Below are 21,956 nucleotides of genomic sequence, written 5' to 3' on the forward strand. Positions count from 1 at the left end.
CAACCCCTCTACACAGGCCAGTTCTAAGTGGGTTTCATTCAGATTTAGACCTTCAAGTGCAGAGTTTCCTTTTTATTGATCGGTTGTACAATTTCACCCGTTTGGTCCTCATCCATACCACAAAACACCCACTCTCTGCCAGAGGCATTGATTTGAAAAAGATGCATTTTTGTATTTGTAGCTCACAGTAATGTAATTGTGACTTACAACAAGGTATCGTTTTACATTTGTGGAAACAGGGTGTGCATGTGCTCTCTTTTTACCTTGTTATACTCCTGTGTGCCAGTGGTATTCACAATGGGAGTATATGACACACAGCTGATTATGGATGATCCATCCATCCATTTTCCTCCACATGTCCAACCATCTGTCTGCCTCCCTTTTGTTGAGAGGTGAACAACAGACCTGCTGTTGTTCACTGCAGCTGCAGGCCTCTCATGGATTGTTCTGGAAACAGTCTGTTAGAGCACCGGCTGGGTTGTGGGGTCAGGTGAGCGAGAGAGAGAGGTCCAAACAATCCCTTTTAACACTGACACTCAGGCCAGGACCGAGCAGGGAGCCAGACAGGCCGGCAGGCTCATTGACATTCCTCAGGTTCAGAGCACACTGCCAGTCATACAGTATAATGGCTCAGGTGGATCAGCACCTCATTGCATAGTGGTGAAGAGAAATATTAATGTCTGATAACACAGCTAAAAGCACACTTTTGTCTCAGTTCCAGTTACACAAATTCTTTTCACTCAGGATTAGTTAACACGTTTTGTGTTACCATATGTGCTTGTGTTCCTTCCTATAAGATGTGAATACAAAAAGACTGAATAATATTTTAAAGGTGAATGAGGAAACCAAAACAAATATCCGTAGTTGGGAGGTGTGCTTCCAGTCAAAGCGGTGTTGTCTCTTTGTTTATAGCAACAGAAGAGCTCGTGCACAGATAAGAACCCAGTCTGGAGATAAGAGTTTAGTGTCTGCTACATTTTTTAAATATCTCAATCAGTGTATGTGTCAACAAAGACTATTTTTAAACATGGCTACAACATATTTGATGCTTTTATTGATAGGTATTACACCCTCTTAGTTATACAGTAGTAGGAACTGGTAGCAAGCTTTTCAAAATAAAAGTGTTTCATACAGTAAGTGTATTCTCAGTGTAATAGATTCTGATTTGATGGGGATGTGATTGCTGGTGACAGAGCAGGTGACTGATGAAGCAGAAAGACATTGCACTCGTGGCTCTTAGACCTGCAGGTGCATTTACAGTACGTACATGCAGGTGAGGCGGTGAGAAGTCCAAATTTTGCCAGTATTTCTGTTAAGCCTCTACTCGTCTGTGTCCCTGTTTTACCCACTTGCTCAGAAGACACACGTTGAGTTATGTCACAGTTTCATTGATTTGTGTCACTCTGCCTTATTTTTTTTCTGGAGAGTGAAGGAGTAAAACAGGAAGAAAGCACTTGAGAAAAAAAGTAAGGAGGGAAGGAAAGAGACTGACAGGGAGTGGTACAGTAAAATTTATGGATGAGGAAATGAGACAGCCTAGTGTTTTTGTGGCTCAGTAAGGACTTGGTTGTATTGTAAGCTGGGAGGAACCAGCAGATCGCTTTCAACCCCGGGGCTCCACTTCATTCATACACACTCTGCGGCTGTGCTTCTTTATGAGGTGTTATTTATCCAACGCACACGCACACATGGCCTGTAATATGGAAGAAATGACCTAAATGAAGAAGTCAGAGATGAGGAGGAGGATGAAGGTGCTAGTAAATGTTGCTTTCTACATCTTTTTGAAGCTACAACCGAACTGACAATACAGGATTGTATCGTTCTCTAATGTAAGACTCTAATAAGGAGAGTTGGGATGGTTACACACGCATACATAAGCATTTCATGAGTGTCAAAGCAGAGATCTCTTGCTGGAGGCCAGTTCAGCAGTGAGAGTTTAGAAATAGACTAAATTGCCTCTGCTATCAGGCAGAGATTAACAGGAGAGTGATGGCATTAAAGTGGCCTCAAACTTATCGCAGTTAATCAAAAACTCTTCGCTGGTGGACACGTTGCATCCCGTCCTCAGTCACATCTTAACTTGGAGCAACTTCACTTAATGAAGAGGCTGTGAGCGTTTTTTTGCCCTGGTTATTTTTTGTGTAATAATAACTCGGTTGTCTGTTCTCTTGCAGAGGGTCCCCTGGCAGATCCAAACCTCCTGATGTTAGCTGACAATCAAGAGATGTCGCCCTGATTGCTGTTTTGTCGGGCACAGCTTTTCAAAGTAAGTTTATGCTTGAAAGGTTGTGAAATTAGTACCAGTAATTTGACTTTATCACGGTTTTATTTCAGTCCTTTGTATCTCTTTCAGATGTCAACCACAACAGAAAATGGGATGGGAGGGCCTTGGAGCACGAGCAGAGAGAAAACATACAAAAAGGTAAAAAAAAGTATGACTATTCATACAAGAGCTTAACTGTGTTTCGTTTAAATGGCCTCTTAAGACGAATGTCAACCTGCTTCCACAACATTTACTTTGAAATACCGCTGTTTAGAGCCAACAAAGTCCAAAAGGTCTGCACTTCAGAGCCTGTGAGTCACATGAGTCCTTATAAATGTCCTTCTACTGCACATAATGTCCGACCCCTGCCAGGGCCGGCTGCCAGAGATCAGTCAAGTGCTGGTCACACTTGTTTTCTTTCCTTTTTTTTTTTCTTTACTTTAGACGTCACTGCTTATGGCAGCATTTCTTAAGATGTCACCATTAGAAGGTCCTACACAATGGCTACCACTGTTCAGGTTGGGACTTAAAAGGTGTTTTTGTGATGGCTACCTATGCAATAAAAGTAGTAGTGTGTTAATATCCCATCCTTTTTGGGGGTTTTAATATGTTAGTGTGGAATTTATTCTACAAATGTATACTAGGCTATACAAAAAACATGGATTTTAATGTCTCGATGTATGGTCTGCTTTCATGATTTTTATGCCATAGTTTGAATTGTGAAAATATTTTTTTACATTAAACTAGAGTCTTTTATTGACTTATAAAAAGGGCTTGAACAGAAGGCTTATCACTCTCAGGCTTGCTTATTTTTTTATTTTTCAATCGTTCACATATAGCAGAGACAGTATGATATAACAGCCTGACTAATGGGATGTTTTCTCTTCTATGTTTCCATCTAGACCACGTCATCGGCCTTGAAGGGGGCCATTCAGCTCGGTATTGGCTACACAGTGGGCAACCTCACCTCCAAGCCTGACAGAGATGTGCTTATGCAAGACTTCTATGTGGTGGAGAGCGTCTTTCTGCCCAGGTCAGTGCTACGTAGCGTCGACCCACACAGACATACGTTCATACTTGCGCACACAGCTTCTAGACATCCTCTTTTTCTGAAGCAATCGTTCAACGTGTGAGATAATTGGTTTGCTCATTGTCATTAAAATAACAGCCAGACTTTTGCATAAGCTCAAGGTTATTGGTGTACAAGAGCCAGTGAATCAGAGGACTGCTTCATAAAAACAGATTATGTGGAGGTGGTAACAGGCTGTTCCTTGGCTGCGACAGTTTCCTGACTCTGCAAAGTGAATGAATGGAAAGCGACTAAAGACTAAGCTTTATGCCTGTCTGCCCGCTCAAATATTATATGTCTGGGTCTTAAAGACATTTAAAACTGTTATTAATCATGCTCAGTGGAAACTGCAGTTACTGGACATCGAGTCCAAAGAAATTATTCTGCTACCACAAACTGCCACCATCATCATTTATCAACAAAGTGAATTTTTGCCAGTCTAAGTCGTGATGCAGGGATAAAACTATTCTAGTGGATTATCCTGCCAAGAACTGTGAAATCAGCTTACTGTGTGCCTCTTACTGCCACAGTGCAAAACATATGTCAGCGTGCGGTCATCTCAGGCTGTCGTCACAATCACATCATCAGCTCAGAGAGACATTTGACATAATCCAAAACAGACCTAGGAATTCTTTGAAAGTGTGACTCGTGTATTCACACATACATCGATGCACAGTTGATGCTCAGACACATACTGCATCTATTTTTACAATTAATCAGTCATCTACCAGCACTAGTCAGTTAGAAAAATAGGTGAGAATTAAGCAAAATGTGTTCACTAATCGTTTTTCTATCTGCGGCCAAATACATGGATCATCCAAGATTTTTAACTCTAAAAGCTTCAGGAGGAGAATTACTATCAACCACTTTGTGGTTTACCTTTTAGCTGCTGCAGCAGGATATGCAAACTCATTATGGTTTATGCAAACCAGGTCTCGGCACGCACATAGCCCTTTTACTGCTCAGCAACCAAACCCAAACAATGCTCTGGGTTTCGGTGTTAGCGATGATGAGTGTTTAAAAACCTGCTGTTGCTTTGCTGAGATAGTGAAGTACAACATATCAGTAGTTTAAAGTAAGCTTGTTATATCATCCTATGTCTGATTCTGCTCCCAATGTCAAGCCTTTTCACATAATGGTGAAATAAAATGAAAGTTGTAGTTATCTTCAGGGCCAGCTTTTCACTGAGAAAGCCATCTGAAATAATAAAAACAAGGATCAAGGTTATTAGGAAAAAAAGAAAATTACACAAGACACAACAAACAAAACATAATCAGTGGAGAGAGAAATTGACGTCTTACATCTGGCATCTTACATAACCGTTTGCCTCTTTATTCTCTTTACTTTCTCTAAGTGTCTCTGTTCTGTTCTGTGATAGCACACAAACACAAACCCCTCTCTTTCTTTTCACTGAGTATCCTGAGAGAGCGGCTGAGTATGGAGCTTTTATTGCTTCCCTCCCTCTTCCTCCTCTTGTTGTTGCTCCTCTCTGGAGGTGTTTCCACTGTTGTTTGTCCTGTCAGTCTAGTTTTGGATGGCTGGAGATGTGGCAGATCCCTTTGACTCCCACACACACACAGTTTTTTGATCTTTCACGAGGCAGACGCACACACACACAGATGGCTCTCTGATTGCACTGAATGAAACATTTCCAGGTGATGTGTGTTGTTAAATGGTTTCCATGAGAGGCGTATATGTTACCATCACGGACTGTCAGTCATTAATGATAGATCATTGTTGTTGCCCTCACACACGCTAAACAGAGCAGTCAGATTTCATTGTAGAGTAATCACAGGTATCTTGTTACACAGCAGGGCGTCACTGTTGCCGGTATCCCATTACCGAATACAGCACCAGCAGCACAAAACAACAACACGGTTGCCTCTTTACCCAGAAACCCATCCAAGTCCTCAGAACATTAACCAGATTTAGAGGTGCCCTGGAAAACAAAACCCTTTATTAACCTACTTCTTGTAGATTTGGGGTCAGTGTGATTGAGTTCAATGAGTCTATGTGATGAAAGACTCGACGACTGATTCATGATAACCTTATCAGACGTGCTTACTCCTTTGTCGTGGTGTTCCCCTGTTTCAAAACAAGATCGTTCTTTGTCAAATCCCATCTGAGAATGTCAGGTTTCACAAAATGTAGGTTATTTTGTGTGTTTTTGTTTTTTTTTATGTTCACCTTTCCCCTGTATCCGCCTCAGAGACAAGGCTCATGTGTTGTGTGTTATTGTGTAGTTTCAGTAATCAGAGACTCCTTCGGTCTCCAGGCGAAGAACACTATACAGGCCAGTTTGTCACCACAATACTGGTGAATCTGGGTTCCCAAGCCTGAAGCCTGTTCATGCATGGGTGGAGCACATTACAAGGGCCCACTGATACACTTACTGGCCGGGAGTCAATAGCCCAGGCACAAAAAGATTAGGTGTTAGGGTTGACTTTCCCTTTGGTGCTGCCTGCATGGGATCCTTGGTTGGAGAAGAGAGAACGTGTTAATGACACCGACACGTTTCACTTATATAATGCTAAAGGTTTTCTTTACCCCCCCCCATCATTTGAGATGGTGTTGGAACAATATATCTAATGTACCATTATATGTTTTTGTGTCCTGGCGTGATTGGTTATTCATCGCACATCCCAGTGAGGGAAGCAACTTGACCCCAGCACATCACTATCCTGACTTTCGCTTCAAGACCTACGCCCCACTGGCCTTCCGCTACTTCAGGGATCTGTTCGGCATCAAACCTGACGACTACCTGGTAAGACTAAAACCTAGCAGGTTATTATTTGTTCCACGTTATCCATGATAACTCGTGAAGTGAATATCCCGCAGGTATGGGGAGGAAGTGTTAAGGGTCAAATCAAATCAAGCATACACATCGTATACAGTACCTATATCTAAAATAAGACACTACTGTATGAAACATCAGATTAAATTTACACTCAAGCCTATATTTTAAGAGTTTTACCTAGATATTCACACATCTTACACAAACAAAAATGTGTTAGTCAAAAGCTTTGCAGCTTTTCCCTATTGCTTTAAGCAGTTATATCTATTTAACATTGTTAAAAACCTCTCATACTTTATGCTGAACCACAAACTGTATTTCTGCTCGATATTTGTCCTCGTGAACAGTTGAATCTGACTTTGTTCCATTGTTTCTATGTGTGCTTGTCCATAATACAAATAGAAAAACGTCCGTTGCTCCCATAAGCAAGAGACAACGGCCTGGCGGTTGTCTTTCTCCTGAATTACTTCCCATTGAGCGAACGCTAATCTTCCACCTCAGTGCGTACTTAATTGTGACGGAATTCAACGTGTATTTTATTGAGTAGTAGGCGGGTAACGCCACACACCATCTGTGCAGGGGAAAGACAGGATGGGAGGAGGATGTCGAGGCGAAACACTGGGGCGGTGGAGATATTGGAGGTAATGACTGAGCTAACGGAGCGCGCCCTCATTACGACAGCTTTCACCAGCTCCCACTGCTGAATGAAATCAGCTGATGATTGTATGATTTCCCAGCACAATCAAAGACACAAACACAGACTGAGAGAGAAAGAAAGAGTGTAATGGACTTTTTCAACCGAAGCATTTTGGTGCTTGTTTGCCTATTTGTGTTTCTGTCTGTGAAAATATTCCCAGACTCAAGAAGACTTGGATGTCTAACTAACTACGCTTCTGGCTCAGAACAAAATTAGATTTTGTGTAATCTTGTTTGGGCTTTATCATGTTATGTTGCCGTTTTCCTAATTTCTGTCTGCCTCCGAGCCTTTCAGCCACCAGCTGCATTCTTGTTTTTGAATGCCAAATTCGTTTCTGCATAAGTGAAAGACAAAAGGCTCTGGAAGAGAGACCGAGATTAAATGTAATTCAAGGCAGTAGAGGGAGGATGGCATAAGGCGCTGCAGCTTAGAGGATGTACTCATGATTGATGTCCTTGAGGTGAGGATGAATTCATTCAGACAGAGGCCACACAGCAGAGCTAATTAAAAGAGAGAACACACACACACACATACACACACAGTATCCTGAATGCAAATGCAACAAACCGCGGATGTGTTTGTGCTTGTAACTCAACGTGACTGCAGACGGTCATCAGTGGAAGCGTCTCTGGAGAGGGAGAGCGGATGCCTCCAGTGTTGCTCCTCTGAACATGTTGCTCTCATAACGCACTGATTAACATCTAACACTGCTCTTCAGTGGGCTGCTCTTGCAGGCTCTCCCTCCCTCACACGTTGATTGCCACGTTGGGACGAAGGCTCTCAATCTGTTCTGGTGTTTTATTGAGATGCAGCACAAGCAGTAATTGCTCCTTATGACCCTCGGCTGAGGAGCTTGTGTTTCTGTCCATGCTGTCAGCAGCAAGAGTCAAACGTCTGGAGATTTTATTAGAGTTTGGCAGGCAGATTTGGGCTTTGGTATTTCTGCAGTTCTCATTGCAACTCATTGAACGATGGAAATATTTTAGACAGAGACCTGCTTTCATTGACATGCTGGTAATGTGCATTTTGTGCATTTACTTTTGTGTAATTAGGCACAGCCCCTTAGTTTCAGCTAAAGGATATAATGCAGCAGATAATGATATTTTAGACAAAGGTGTACTTCCAATTTTATTGCAAGAGATTGGGGAAAGCCCATTCCTGTTTCAACATCACAGTGCCCCTATGCACAGAGCCAGATCCATAAAGAAATTGTTTTCTAAGTTTGATGTGGAACAACTTGACTGCACAAAGCCTTGACCTAAACCCCATCTCACACCTTGGGGGTTAATTTTAACAGGCCAGGCCTTATCACCAATATCAGTGTCTTACCTCATTGATGCTCCTGTGACGGTAGTGAGGTTCCAAAATGTGTGGAAAGCCTTCTCGCTATTAAAGCTGCATATTGATGGTTTTGGAATGATGTTCCGCAATCACATATCAATGTAATGTCCGGGTGTATTCTTACTTTGTTTAAGAAGAAGCCACTAAAACAAAAACAAGTATTTGAATTGCAACCTGGTGCTGTTGTATCACAAGACTTACTGTAACTACCCCAAGGCCAGTGAAAATGTGCTACACTTTTTCCTTCCAGCACTAAATAAACAAAAGATGTCTGGAGTATTTATTTAATCATTTTGTTCTGTAGCTATAATAGTTTATGTGTTTACAGCTGTTTATGTCTGGATATGTTCCAAGGGGAGCTGTTTCCCTCTGTTTCATGTGAAATGTTAAACTGGTTTGTGTATGTTTCTCCTTCCACAGTACTCCCTCGTAAATGAGCCTCTGATTGAGCTGACCAACCCGGGGGCCAGCGGCTCTCTCTTCTACCTAACCAGCGATGACGAGTTCATCATTAAAACCGTCCAGCACAAAGAGGCCAAGTTTCTCCAGAGATTACTACCTGGATACTATATGGTGAGACACTTACATTTGCTTCAGGAGGTCTCCAGCACCTGGTGAGGTGGCAAAACTCCACGTCTGAGTGTCGAATGGGTGTCTAAAAACCTCTTAGTGTTGAATTTGAACAGATCACCCATCAGATGCTTTAAGTGGCATAAATGAGATGCAGTGAACATTCTCATTAGCTCCAGCTGTAGGGCACCACCAGACTGAAAAGCGTCTCAGTCAAGGGGATGGAGCATGTTAGATGCATGGACAGGAAGCTCACTTATTCATTTCTGTAACCTAAATACATTTTGAAACCTCCTGCAACCATATTGGCTTTCATGTCACAATTTCTTTGACTGTAAAAGAGAAATAAGCCATCAAGTAAAACATGATTGTAATAAAAACTGAATTGTGACTCAAGCTGTCTTTCACCTCACATCACAGAACCTGAACCAGAATCCACGCACGCTGCTGCCCAAGTTCTACGGACTGTATTGCATCCAGTCTGGAGGCATCAACATCCGACTGGTGGTGATGAACAACGTGCTGCCGCGCTCCGTCAAAATGAACTACAAATACGACCTGAAGGGGTCCACCTACAAGAGACGAGCGTCCAGGAAAGAGAGAGAGAAGAGCAGTCCGACCTACAAAGACCTGGACTTCCAGGACATGCATGAAGAAGGACTTTACTTTGACCCAGAGACATACAACAACCTAATGAAGACCCTGCAGAGAGACTGTCGGGTAGGTGGTATAGAAGCAAGCAGTTTTGTGGATGTGTGCTCATTTGTCTCTCTCTGTTCATTGGACTGGCTTTGAAATTGCAAAGTTATACCGCAACAGGAAAGTCACTATTATTCCATAAAAGGAAGCTGTGCAGCAAACAAGGAAGTCTGGGATCAGGAAATTTCTGTTTTATTATCAGAACACTTTCCCCTCAAAAAGCCATTTCTGTTGAATTCTCATGCTTCTCATTCCTCGCTAAATCATTTTGACCTGTGTGCAGCCCCCCATGGACATTATGTCTTGTGCCATCAGAGCTTAGAGCAGATTGCTTTTAACCTGGGAATTTACTGGAGTGAAGGGAGATAGCTGTTGAAGGGATGTCATTGACCTCTCATTCTTGTAACCAATTATGGAAGCATAAACACATGCAGCTCTATAAATCAATTACATTGTGTACTAGTGCAGGACAGCGTGGGTGCATCTTAGATGGACCAAAATGTTTCGGAAATGTGAATTTTCCATGTGTTTTGTCAGTAGAACTGCAGTGTGTTTCCACTGTGTGTTCAGTCTAAGCTCTCAGTTTGCCCTGGGCTCTGTTCTCCTGTCTCTGCGCTGCGATGTTTCAGTACATGACAGCTCTCCAAACACTGAATGTGATTAAGACATGATCCTGGTAGCGTGAGAGACTCGGAGCTCCATCCAAAGATAGCCCTCCAATCTAAAGGCTCGCATTCTCCTCTATTTTAACGCATCGGCCAGGAGTCTGTCTGCTGCAGGAGGATAGCTGGAGTTTAATAGGAGACATGGTGTGTGTGCTGCGGTGCTTTTAGAAGCATGGAAATAGACAACAGCATTCAAAGTTAAATATCTGAAAACAGCCCAGACTTCGGAATTGCATATCCTTTTTGTCTATCTTCACGGCATCAGTGTCAGAGAAATTGTTTTGTGAAAACAGCCTTGCAGTAGAGACTGAAGGACCATGTACGACACATTTTCTGATTTTGCTGACGTGTTTGCGGACCACAGTTGTGGGCAAGGAACAAGCTTCCTGGCTTTAAAAAGCAGAAGAACCAGAACACAAGAGCTGAAATGCTGATTTGCTTGTCCTCTGCCTCTAAAATAACAACAGCTGAGATACTGTGGCTCCTAGACCACAGAGTTATGTGCTAGACATTTTAAAAGAAAACCACAGATGGATTGGTTAACAGTAAAACATTGGATTGCCAAACTGTGGAATAATTCTTTTGGGTTGGTTTCTCAGCAAACTAAATATATATTTGTGCAGTGGCATTCTTACCATGATGATCCTTATGTGGACAAGGTGGAGGGCCTCTTGGGGTATCTTTATGGGTGATGACAATGTGACTTCCGGACACAATGTGTTTTACCCTCATAGTGGCTGGTTAATGATGGAGTTTATAGCCTAAAGGCCCCTGTGCTATAATCCCATTTGTTCTGCTTGACATACAGTAACTGCATACACACACACACACACACACACACGCTCTGATGTTCAACCTGGAATCTGACCAAGATCTTACTGTAAGTGTGGATCAGTTGAGGCCCAGCAGAGACTTCCTGCTGGGCCCGGCCAACCTGATAGACCTGGCAACCCTGCATGGCACCATTCAGCTAACAACTTAATATCTTCCATTACACCGGCCTCAGCTTGAATGTTTTTAATTTTTAGTGTGTGGGAATAGAAGAACCTTTATCACCAAACAGTGATTGATGGAGCATACGGAACGGAGTTAGCGGTAATGGACAGTGTGATGCCTTGGGTATATTTAGTTTAGCCCGTTAAGCAACAGAGCACTCTCCTCTCCTCTCCTCTCCTCTCCTCTCCTCTCGTCTCCTCTTCTCTTGGTTTTCTCTTTTGCAAGAATGGAGTATCCTTCCAGGAAGGTTGTGTGAACAGGTGTGAACAACAGTTGCTTTCCCTCCCTTTAAGTCAAACAGTTTCTCGATCATAAGCTTTTGCACAAACTTTGGTCTCGTGATGTTGGGTTAGAGAAAGATTACCAGAAACACAGAGGCATTTTAAGTGATCTCCTCGGGTTATGGCCCTTTCCATCATCATTAACCAACATGCTGACTTTGTCTATGTCCTCTATTTTCTTTTTAATGTTTTCAAGCAGATTGCAGCCTGAATGACATCCTCCCCTCTTGCTAAGTCAGTACTTCCTTAACCTCGCAGCTCACTCACATTGACAACCTTGTCCAACCATGCACTGCTAACCCACTATGTGTGCATGTACAGGCCTCTGTGTGCCACATAGTGCATGTATAACATGGTGTGGTGTGTGTGTGTGTGTCTGCATGTATGTAAGTGAGAGAGTTGAGCAGCAGCTGTGCTGTACAGTTTGTTATTGTCATGGCTTCCTGCGCTCGCCTCCTGAGCGGGAAGCAAAGTGCCCTCTAAGCAGAATCCGCTGTCCATTTCCATGAGTAAGCAGCTAACCCCGTCACCCCAGGAGAGGCTGCGGACCAAAACACAGAGGAGGGGGCGGCAGAAGCTGAGCAACAGGGGGTGAGGGGCGTGGGGGGCGGGGGGGAATGAGGAAGTGGAAGGGGATTGTACATGTGGTGAGGCCTCTGAAAAATAGATTTGAGCTATTTGTCCAGTGCTTGGAGTATTGGGATTTCTGTTTATGTGGGAGGTCAGAGTTGAAGCAGAAAGCGATGAGACAAAGAGGAGGATGAGAAATGTGTTTGAGGTAATCAGATATTTCTGCTACGTGGGAAACACAGGGTACGCTTTCTTCCTTTTCAGTCCACGCTCTCCATTACTCTGCAGCTCCCCTGATACTCCCCAAATGCCAAAACAACACAAGGCATTAATAATTCATGTTGGACTCTACTGTACAGACAGAGAGTGACAGAGAGGGTTTATTGTAGAATGAGTGTGTGTTTGTCCCGTTCTGGTGCTGGCTGTGCGTGCGTGATTTGACGAGACAGACATAAGGGTGATAGTGATGCTGATGATGATGTCAAGCTGTTGAGACAGTGTTGTTGGCAACACGTTAGACTGTTGAGACCTCGTCATGTTGAGGACAACCCAGGCCAAATGACATCTGCATACTGTGTTAATCTTGTTTGACAATTTTTGAAATAGGAGTCCTTTAATTGCACACAAACAAGTGGATAAATAATGATCCAGACTATGAAGGCATGCATTCTTGGACAATAATGGGTTGCATAGCATCCAGTGTATAGCCAATCATAAACAACCATTTACTGTATGGCCCCCCCTCCTCCCAGCCATGGGATCCTGTGACAACAATGGCTTCTCTCACTCTCAGCATCAGAAAACCAAGGACCTGACCTTGCAGCCACAAAGTCAGTACAGCTTCCTTAACCACATTCACAACACATGGCAAAAAACCTGATAATTACACAAAGGTCTGCAACTAATAATTATTTTCATTATTGATTAATCTGCTGATTATTTTCTCTATAAATCAACTAATTTCTTGATCTATAAAATGTCAGCAAATAGTGAAAAACTGCCTACATGAGTTCCCAGAGCCTGGGGTGATGTGTTCAGATGTCTTGTTTTGTCCCAACAATAGTTAAAAGTAAAAAATATTCAGTTTACTATCAGAGAAGAGTAAGAAAACCAGAAAATATTTTGAAAAGTCGAAACCAGGGAATTGTTTTTTTGCCATTTTTGCTCAGAAAATGACTTAAATGATTTGATGATCAAAATTGTTGCTGATTAATTTTCTGTTGATTGATTAATCCATTATTTGAATAAGCATTTCAGCTTTACAAAGATCTTCATACAAATTTGTAATATAAAATCATTTCAGTTCAGTTATCATTAGTAAATGTGAAACAGTGCATACTTTCATTCATGTTTTCTGAGATCACAATATGGAGAAAGAGGTGTTATCATTGGGTTTCCAGTTTATTAGGTACTTATGTACAATCTAATGCAATCTAATACAATAGTCCTGCAATGATACTATTTTATCTTCAGTTTATGTTCACAGTGTCAAAGAGAATGAGCAGAGCACGAAATAAGTGCTTTTTTAAATTGGTTTGAAATTACATTATTACAGTTGTTACAAGACGAGAGGTTTTATTTTTGGTTTTATCAGGAACAGAAGAAGAAAAAGATTTTGTGGAACTGCTTCATTTAAGGTAAAGCCTTTCATTAAGTGTGTGTGCCATTAGTCCAAACAAGTGACACAATTAAAAAGCCACGTGTCCCTAATGTAGTGTCGTGGGTAGCAGGATGTACTCATTAATTATGGATGCATACTTTAGCAGGAACATTCCTGTGATTGTAACTGTATACTGTATGTCGGCTGAGTGATCCAGCCAGAAAAGGAGTATAAGAGGCTCTGTGTTCTGTCTTCTCAGCAGACAGATTCAGATTTAAGAAGTGTGTAGTAGTGTCACTGTGAAGTGGGGCATGCCAGTGAGCACTGTGGGGAGCTCTACAGCCCTACTGGCACAGAGATAGACGGGTGGAGGAGTGCTTCGGGGTGGAATATACTGAGAAACATCAGAGATTTGTTGAAGATCAGGGGATGCTGTGACAAAGCTCACTCCCTACAGGAGTGAGAGGATTAGCCTTTCTCATTCTCTGTGAGAAAACTGAGCCGTATTTGAAATGAGAGCAGAGGGCAGGGACCCAAACACGTGGCTGCTATGCCTCTAGGAATCAGTAGTATTACACTAAATGATTATTGACTTTTCTTTATTTCTGTGCCTGTACATATAAACATTTTTTTTTTTCAGAATCCAAAGAAAATCTTTTGCACACACAACTACAGAAACGCAGCTGTTTTCTTTCTGCTGTGATGGTTTGATTGTTTGCCTGGGAGAGCCGGGGCCAGGACGCACAGTAATGGCCTTCTGTAGGCAGCCGGGTGTGCGTGGCTCTATTCAAAATGGCTGCAGTTTGAATAGGCTGGGGGAGTTCGAGCGAAGGGATGCAAATCGTTGATATGGAAAAGGCAAAGCTCAGACAAAAGCCCCAGTGTTTGTTTGAGTCAGTCATTAAGTCTATGTTGTGTTTGTGTGTTTGAGTATGAACGTGCGTGACTTCGACTTTATACATCAGCCGTTTCTATTACAGCTGCAAACTGGATTTACAACTAACACTAATAACATCTTCTTTAAACCATGCAGCTTTGAAAATATCTAGGGAGATATAAGAGGGAGTTGTACTGTAGGTCAACTTCAAAACATTATTGGGCTCATATTCTTCACAAAAATAGGCCAGTTTCCTCTGGATTCTGGGTCACGGCTCTCTTTGATTTTACTTTTTTTTTTTATATTGCTTCCAATACTATTAGGTTTAGGTTGTGATATTTATGTGTAAGCCCAAGACAATAATTCACTTTTCATCAGGCTTAGTGTAATGTTGCGTTTTTGGCAGTTTCTTCTCAAGCCTGGCTTTATTCAACCTCTTAACTTCCTCTTTGTGGCTTTTCATTAACAAAAGATTAACGCTTTATATTTCTGACAGAGGATTTATCAAGAGTTGTGATTTCTGATTCTTGTTCTTTGACTGGAGGCTGAAAGTATATTTGCATTTGCTTTCTGGTAATTCATGCTTTCTCTCTTTCTCTGCCCTTCCCTTTTATACACCTAATTATCGAAGAATTATAAACCAGTACAGTAAGTTTTTTTCCAGTCTACAGTAGGTCATAAAATAAGCCTAGCTACCTGGCAGTGACTCTGACCCCATTCCCAGATCAAGCTCTCTACTCTTGTCTGCTTTACTTGAGCACTAGGAGACATGAAGTCGCAGCGTCTCTGGGAAACTGGGCGAAAGGCTCCTGAAGGTCAATGTGTAACACTTGGCTCACTGTGGAGAAACACCTTGTTTATTTAGCTCTAAACTGGTTTAAACAGGAGGTTTCCTTTTGCTTGCTCACGGCCCTTGAGGCGCTGAAGCGTGTTGAGTGATGAAAGTGTTTTTGGATAAAAAAAAAAAGTGTTTTTCAAACATTTCATAATGTTGCAATATTTACCGTGTTTGAGCTGAAGGTGAAGCTTTCAGCGGGAGAGTAATCTCTGCAGGGTTCAAACAGATCATAGAAGATGTGAAATATCCTGTTACTACAAATCCTGGCTTGGCCATTCATTATTAAAGGACTCTACTTGTAACAGCTCCATGTCTTGTTGCTTGCTATAGGTGCTGGAGAGTTTTAAGATCATGGACTACAGCCTGCTGCTGGGTGTGCACGTCATGGACCAGAGCCAGAGGGAGGGGGGTGAGCCGGGCCAGGCTGGGGGAGACGGGAGGAGACCCGTGGGTCAGAGAGTGCTTTACTCAACTGCCATGGAGTCCATCCAGGGAGACGGCAAGGCTGCTGAAGCCCTCACCACAGACGACACGTGAGTCGGCTCAGCTGGGGGGAAAAAACGCACATATTACGCACACTTATTTGGACATATATACACTCTGCCTCTGTTTGTCTCTTAATCGCCACCTTCCTTTTCCTCACAGACGCAGTTGTACAACAGTCCATGCTCATATCTCTCACAGGAGAGGACACTGTGTACACACAGTCAGGCTCTCATATAACCATAGCTACACAAATACAAACACAGCCACGTATTTACAGCAATACACGCGAATGTAAATACTGCAAGTGCCGCTTTGACAAACATTTGAGCAGTGCAGAAGAAGAACAGTAGCTGTTCTCTGACTGCTGGTGTGTTTTTTTACTCTGTTTCAGGATGGGTGGCATCCCTGCCAAAACACACAAAGAAGAAAAGCTGCTCATCTTCCTGGGTATCATAGATATCCTACAGTCATACAGGTACTGATCTTTATGAGATTACATAAACCTGCCTTCATTTTATTCATAATACTGTTTCTTTTTTATTATTACTGATCGGATCTGTTTACTTTTGGGGCTATGAAACCCATTTAAATGTGACTATATGATCTGCAGAAATGTTTGTCTCAGTTTCTGAGAAGTAAAATGTCTCATAAATGGCCAATTTAGATGACTATTAAGAGGGAATGTGCATGAATAGTTAAGGACTGGGATGACTCTCGGAGTAACCGCTTCGATTGATGCTTGCCCTACGACAACACCTCTTAATGTTGAATTATCACCCTGCGTAGATGGAAAGCCACTTTACCTCACTCCTAAAAGGACTTTTTCTCCATCCAACATGATTTAAATGGACACAGCGGTCTATAAGTCTTCTTTATTTACACATTGATTTTTTTTTTTTTTCCCTGAGAGCAAAGGCGTCAGGTGACAGAGGAGAAAGCCTTTTGGCTCATCGGCTTTTTAAACTTGTGGCAATTTGAAAGCATCACATAAATCTGTGTCAGCCTGGTTGGCGGAGGCATTAAATGCGCACAGAGTGGGCGAGGTGAGATTGGGTCAGGTCAGGGAGGAATAAGGGATGAATAGGCCCAATTTGTCTCCACTCATCCTGCCTTACTTCTTGGTAGCCTGCTTCCTTCAAAGACAACGTTACATAACTAAACTTTGATGTGTTTTCTGCTTAAATGCTGAAAAATGACCGTAGTTTGTGTTGTGCCAAGGGGGGGGGAAGAGTCTCCGGTTTGATCAAGCATAAAGGGGAAGTTCTTGAGTAAGCGGATATATATGTGTGACAAGACCTCTTCTTGTTTTGTTTCTCCCCAGGTTCATTAAAAAGTTGGAACACTCGTGGAAAGCCCTGGTGTACGATGGCGTGAGTTGATAGCCTGCTCAAAATCGGACACTGCTGCTTTCATGAATGAGCCTTTTTATTTGGTCACATACTGTCGTACGTCCACTAGTGGCTGTTTGATAAAAGCTCTGCATTTTCTCTGCCTGTCCTCAGGACTCCGTCTCGGTGCACCGGCCCGGATTTTATGCCAGCCGCTTCCTCAAGTTCATGAGCACACGGGTCTTCAGGAAGACTCAGCGTAAGTCCGCAAGTTGATCACACATGGGAGGGAAAGCACAAACAAACGAAGAATAGGGGCAGCAATGTGAAGAAGGAAATCCTGGCCTGATAAGAAGAGTCAATCCGTGGGCGTTTTTTATTATATTGTCTATTGCTGGGCATTATTTGTGTGTCAATGTAATATAATTAGATTAGTGGTAATTCACTCAAGTTAACTGGCATATCGTTTCCTTGTATTGTCTTCCCGATTCAGCCAGAGCATTTTCCTGTCTTGCCTGTTATTGTCTTCGATAGTTAGCTGTTATAGAAACATTTGAGGCACATGGTCCATTCAGAAATGTGAACTTTGATTACATTTTTGGATGAATTCTTTGAAATTCATGTTGTTTATGTGTAAGCAATCATGTGGCTAGGTCATATAAAACAGATTGAGTCTGTTGTTTGGCTAGGTCCTGTAGTCCAGGAAGTAAAGATGACGTTGATTCACAGCAGAAACCAGGAATGCAGTGCTGATCGATGTATGACACTTTTGAACCGTTTCATCCGCAGTCTATTCTCAGTGTGGTGGGTGTGGCTGTCGGTAAAGCCAGGAAGTCGTTTTCACATTAACATCAAATATAGTAACAATGTTATGCAACCATGCGGGAACCCCCCTGTGGGAATGAACATGGCTGAGGCAAAGATTTGGGGATTTAGTTGTGCTATTAACCATCGCCAAATCCCGTCAGAGGGAGATGACAGGAAGGGATTTAATTTCATGCCCTGCTTGGGAGGCAGGGTAGGCCTAAGGAAGGTTTAGGGGACACTTGTGTAATCGTCATTGTGCATTTTAACAGTTTAACGACTTCACTGCTAATTTTGGAGGCAGAGCATTGGAGTTTCATTGTGTGTGAACATTGCTTCAATCAGGATAATCGTCTCTTTCCAATTATCTTCCTCTCTTACTCTTTTTCTGCCTCTGCTTCCCTGAATCTTTAACGCTCTCTTTTTCTTTTCTTTTCCCTCACTTGCTCCTTTTCTTTGCTCTGCAGCACTTCGATTCTCCCCTTCAAAGAGGACTCGTACGTCCATCCCGGCTCTGAAGTCGTCCTCACAGGAGATCCTTTCATCGCAGGCGGATGAGAGGAACGAGGAGGACAGGAGGGACAGGCTGGGAGGAGCCTGCAGCCTGGCCAGTCTGGACGGACAAGGTGCACAAAACAACAGCTCCTTTAGGAAAACCTCACTCTGACCGTGACAAATTATAGTTCATATCTTGGATACTTGACAATATTGAGGGATTCTCATAGAAGTGCCTGAATTATTAAGGAGATTGTTTGAAACCTATTATATTATAAATGCACTTTACCATTATCCACAACACGTCTCTCTCCAAACGGCCTCCTAATCTGCCATTTCAACCTCAGTCATTCTCTAGTTTTTATAGCTTATTAGAGCTTTTTTAGAAACACTTGAGGCCCATAAACAGCCACTTGCATTCGGCCATAAAAATGTTGTCCTCTCAGCACTGTCCCGGGGGGGTAGCTGTCACTGTTGACACAGTGTTTGGCCTTGATGGAAAGAAAACAGAAGCCACCTTGTTATTAGCAGCCCATCCGATACACAATTTGTGCATGTGTGTGTCCGTAGGGCATGTGTAATAACAAAACAAACGGTTGTGTTGTTTTAGCCGTGTTATCCTCACCTCCCCTATCACTTTCTCTCTCATGATCATAATCTGACCTCAGCACAAGAAGGTCTATGAATCAGCTGTTTGAAAGAAAGTGTCTGCACACGTTCAGCAGCTTTCGTCTGACCTTTGTGTTTGATATGATGAAGGAGTTTTGACCAACGCCACACAGGAAGAAACAAGGGTGTGGAGCGGAAAGAGAAGTCACAGGGTCATGTGTCTTTACAACCAGGCGCTCTCCCACCAGCGTCTCCAGCTGTGACGCAATACACTATAAAGCAATTTGGATTGTTACACTTCCTGACTCTCTTTACGGTTGCTAAATCAGTCTCAAAGAGGACAGAGAAAATCGGTTTTACTCCGAAGCGTGAGGTTTATTCTAGGAAATATGTTATATTGGAACCATTTAATCAATTAGCTTAAATCAAATTCTCATGCCCTGCCTCGTCTCAGTCATTAGGCTGGTTTAAACTTTCCACAATTACAAGAATAAATCTGTCTCCTTTCATCTGGTGAACGATCCACAGCTGTACAAAGCTGTATTGATTGACTAATGGGGCGTTTTTGGTCTTCCAGGAAATTATGTCCGTAGATGTCAGTGTTGTTGGTCGATGTGTGTTTTCTTGATTAAAGGAGAACTCCACAGATTTTACAAAAAAAAGTTCAGTTTACTCATCATGGGCAGTACTGTAATACTCAGCGTGTGAAAAAAGTTGTATAACGTCTATGTGGATCTGGAGGAGCTTTGAAAAGTCAGAGAAGTCTCATATCGGCTTGGAGACTACAAATTAAAAAAAAAAAAGCGTTACAAACTGGAGGCATGGAGTTTGAAAGATGTTGTTACCAAAGATATGAAATGTAGGAAAGTTGATTTCCTTTACTGACATCACACGCATGTGAATCTTTTGTCCTCAGCTGTGTTCGGCTCGTACCTGCGCCCCGATCTGGTCCCTGCCAACCCGTCCTTCTACGAGGGCTCCTCCATGGGAACCATCTCCACCTCCTCCATTTTTGTCAACGTGGACAACCAAACAGGGGAGAGGTACGGGTGTCTACTTGTTTTCCTTCTTAACTCTATATGTGGTTGCTTTCATGATATCATTCAACACTCGGTGTTGATTTAGGGGTGGAACGTGTAGTTTATCACCTTAAAACCATCACGCGAGCTGCAAACAATACGGCCTCTGAGGGGAACGAGAAGGAAGGCGTGTGGATTTACCACGCCCAACACACACACACACACACACACTTTCACATACTCCCACGTTATTGTCTGTCCTCTTACATCACATGGTCTTATTGGTAACGTGCGTCATGGAGCAGGTGACTCAGACCACACACATCCTACACAATAAACGGACACAGTCAAAGGACAAGTGGTGTGATGATGGGAACTGTTCATTTACAAGACAGGGAAGAAGAAATAACTTTATTTCATTAACCATCTCTTATCATTAATAGTGTTTTAATGGTGCAGTGTTGACTCATAGTTGAAGACCTTTATAAGTTTATTACCTCATATTACACTGCAAAAGCTGATAAAAATGTGATTATGAAATAATACTCAACGTACTCCATGAATAGGTTATATTACACCTACACTACTGTTATCACACTATATCGTCTGGCTGTTAGTAAAGGACAGTTTCATTTTGTTCTGAACACTCGGTCCTCTAGCCTCTACGTGTTTTCCCATCTTTCACCTCTCCTTCTGTCCAGCAGTGTCAGGTTCAGCTTGCTCTCTATAGGCTTCATTGTGTGACTTGCCCGGTCCCGTCCCTTCATCAGTCACCTGCTGCTGCGCTGACATTGTTCTGTCAACTGTTTTCATAAATATTTAAACGGCGGCTTTGACGCGGCGTTACTCCGTGCCATTATGCCGCAGAAAGACTGTGACAAAAGGGGACAAGCGGGTGTAGTGGCGACTGCACATCCACCAACAATAATCCCTGTCTGACAGCTGGTCTGCCTCTTACAGTGGTTAACACCTTGTGTTGGGATGTGTCAGGGGAGGATTGTTTTAAAACAAAGCTGACTCTTTATCCGTCCATCTATCTCTACAACTGTACTCCTTTGAGTCCCTTTGACTTTGAATACAAAAAGTGGTCAATCACATGTCATAAAAGGGTAAAAAACACATTCCTGAATTTATCAGGGAGTCACCTGATGTACATACAAGGAAAACCGCTTTCAAGTCTTCCCCCTGGTGGTTGAAACGTAAAAGTCATTCTACATTTGAAGGTATACATGTGATTCCTGTATTGATGCAGTCTCATAGTGCACCTCTATTTCATTGAAGTATTTGTATGTTGCAAGATTTATGCCTTTTATTTAGTTTAATTGTGAGAGGTAAACATGTATTTGTATTGGCTGCATGAGGATAAAAAGCCTAGTGTTTGTGATTTTGTGTCTTGGAGGATTCCTTTATGCACTTGCAGAAGGTGATGCTCTGCAGGCTTCACTCTCCTACAATCGTAACATCTTTTAATGCATACATTACACTCCCTGCTCACACATTTTCTGCTGCATAACACATTTTCCATGTTATAGATTCTGTTAATATCATGGTAAAGATCTTGAGACAGAAATGTTGACGTAATTTTTTTCTTTAATTCCCCAAAAAACTGAGCCCAAAATGTAGTTGTGCAATTTTCTAGAATAATTCAATTCTTAAGTTTGCATCTGTTTGTGGTACATACTCTCCCAGCAAGGGTCTCATTTTGACTTCGTCATTGTGGTCAAATCTGACCAATCTTGAGGAGATTTTGTTCATTTCCTGTGAGGCATTTCTGAGACTATGAGCCTCTCAGCTGAGACCTCCGCTGGCTCGCCACCAGACAGGTTTCCCATCCTGTTCGCAGTCGGTTCATCCCTTTGTCTCTTTGATGTCAGCGTCTCTGCAATAGTGTGTGATTTGTTTCTGGAGAGTATGTTTTTCATCAGTTTCCAAGCACTGTTTAAACAGCTGCTTTA

General features: G+C 42.4%; 1 protein-coding gene across 1 annotated transcript in view; it reads left to right on the forward strand.

Annotated features, from left to right (window-relative positions):
• pip5k1bb (phosphatidylinositol-4-phosphate 5-kinase, type I, beta b) overlaps window positions 1-21,956 on the forward strand; it is a 33,799-nt gene that overhangs the window by 10,157 nt on the left and 1,686 nt on the right. Inside the window, exons 2-13 of the mRNA XM_037776953.1 lie at window positions 2,175-2,266; window positions 2,354-2,422; window positions 3,166-3,296; window positions 5,979-6,096; window positions 8,585-8,737; window positions 9,155-9,454; window positions 15,591-15,793; window positions 16,138-16,221; window positions 17,068-17,116; window positions 17,249-17,333; window positions 18,346-18,504; window positions 19,899-20,025. Of these exons, the coding sequence (XP_037632881.1) occupies window positions 2,354-2,422; window positions 3,166-3,296; window positions 5,979-6,096; window positions 8,585-8,737; window positions 9,155-9,454; window positions 15,591-15,793; window positions 16,138-16,221; window positions 17,068-17,116; window positions 17,249-17,333; window positions 18,346-18,504; window positions 19,899-20,025 (1,478 nt within the window). The 5' untranslated portion in view covers window positions 2,175-2,266. The remainder of the gene's footprint in view (window positions 1-2,174; window positions 2,267-2,353; window positions 2,423-3,165; window positions 3,297-5,978; window positions 6,097-8,584; window positions 8,738-9,154; window positions 9,455-15,590; window positions 15,794-16,137; window positions 16,222-17,067; window positions 17,117-17,248; window positions 17,334-18,345; window positions 18,505-19,898; window positions 20,026-21,956) is intronic.

Source organism: Sebastes umbrosus, chromosome 8 (assembly GCF_015220745.1).
Source record: "Sebastes umbrosus isolate fSebUmb1 chromosome 8, fSebUmb1.pri, whole genome shotgun sequence".
Classification (NCBI taxonomy): Eukaryota; Metazoa; Chordata; class Actinopteri; order Perciformes; family Sebastidae; genus Sebastes; species Sebastes umbrosus.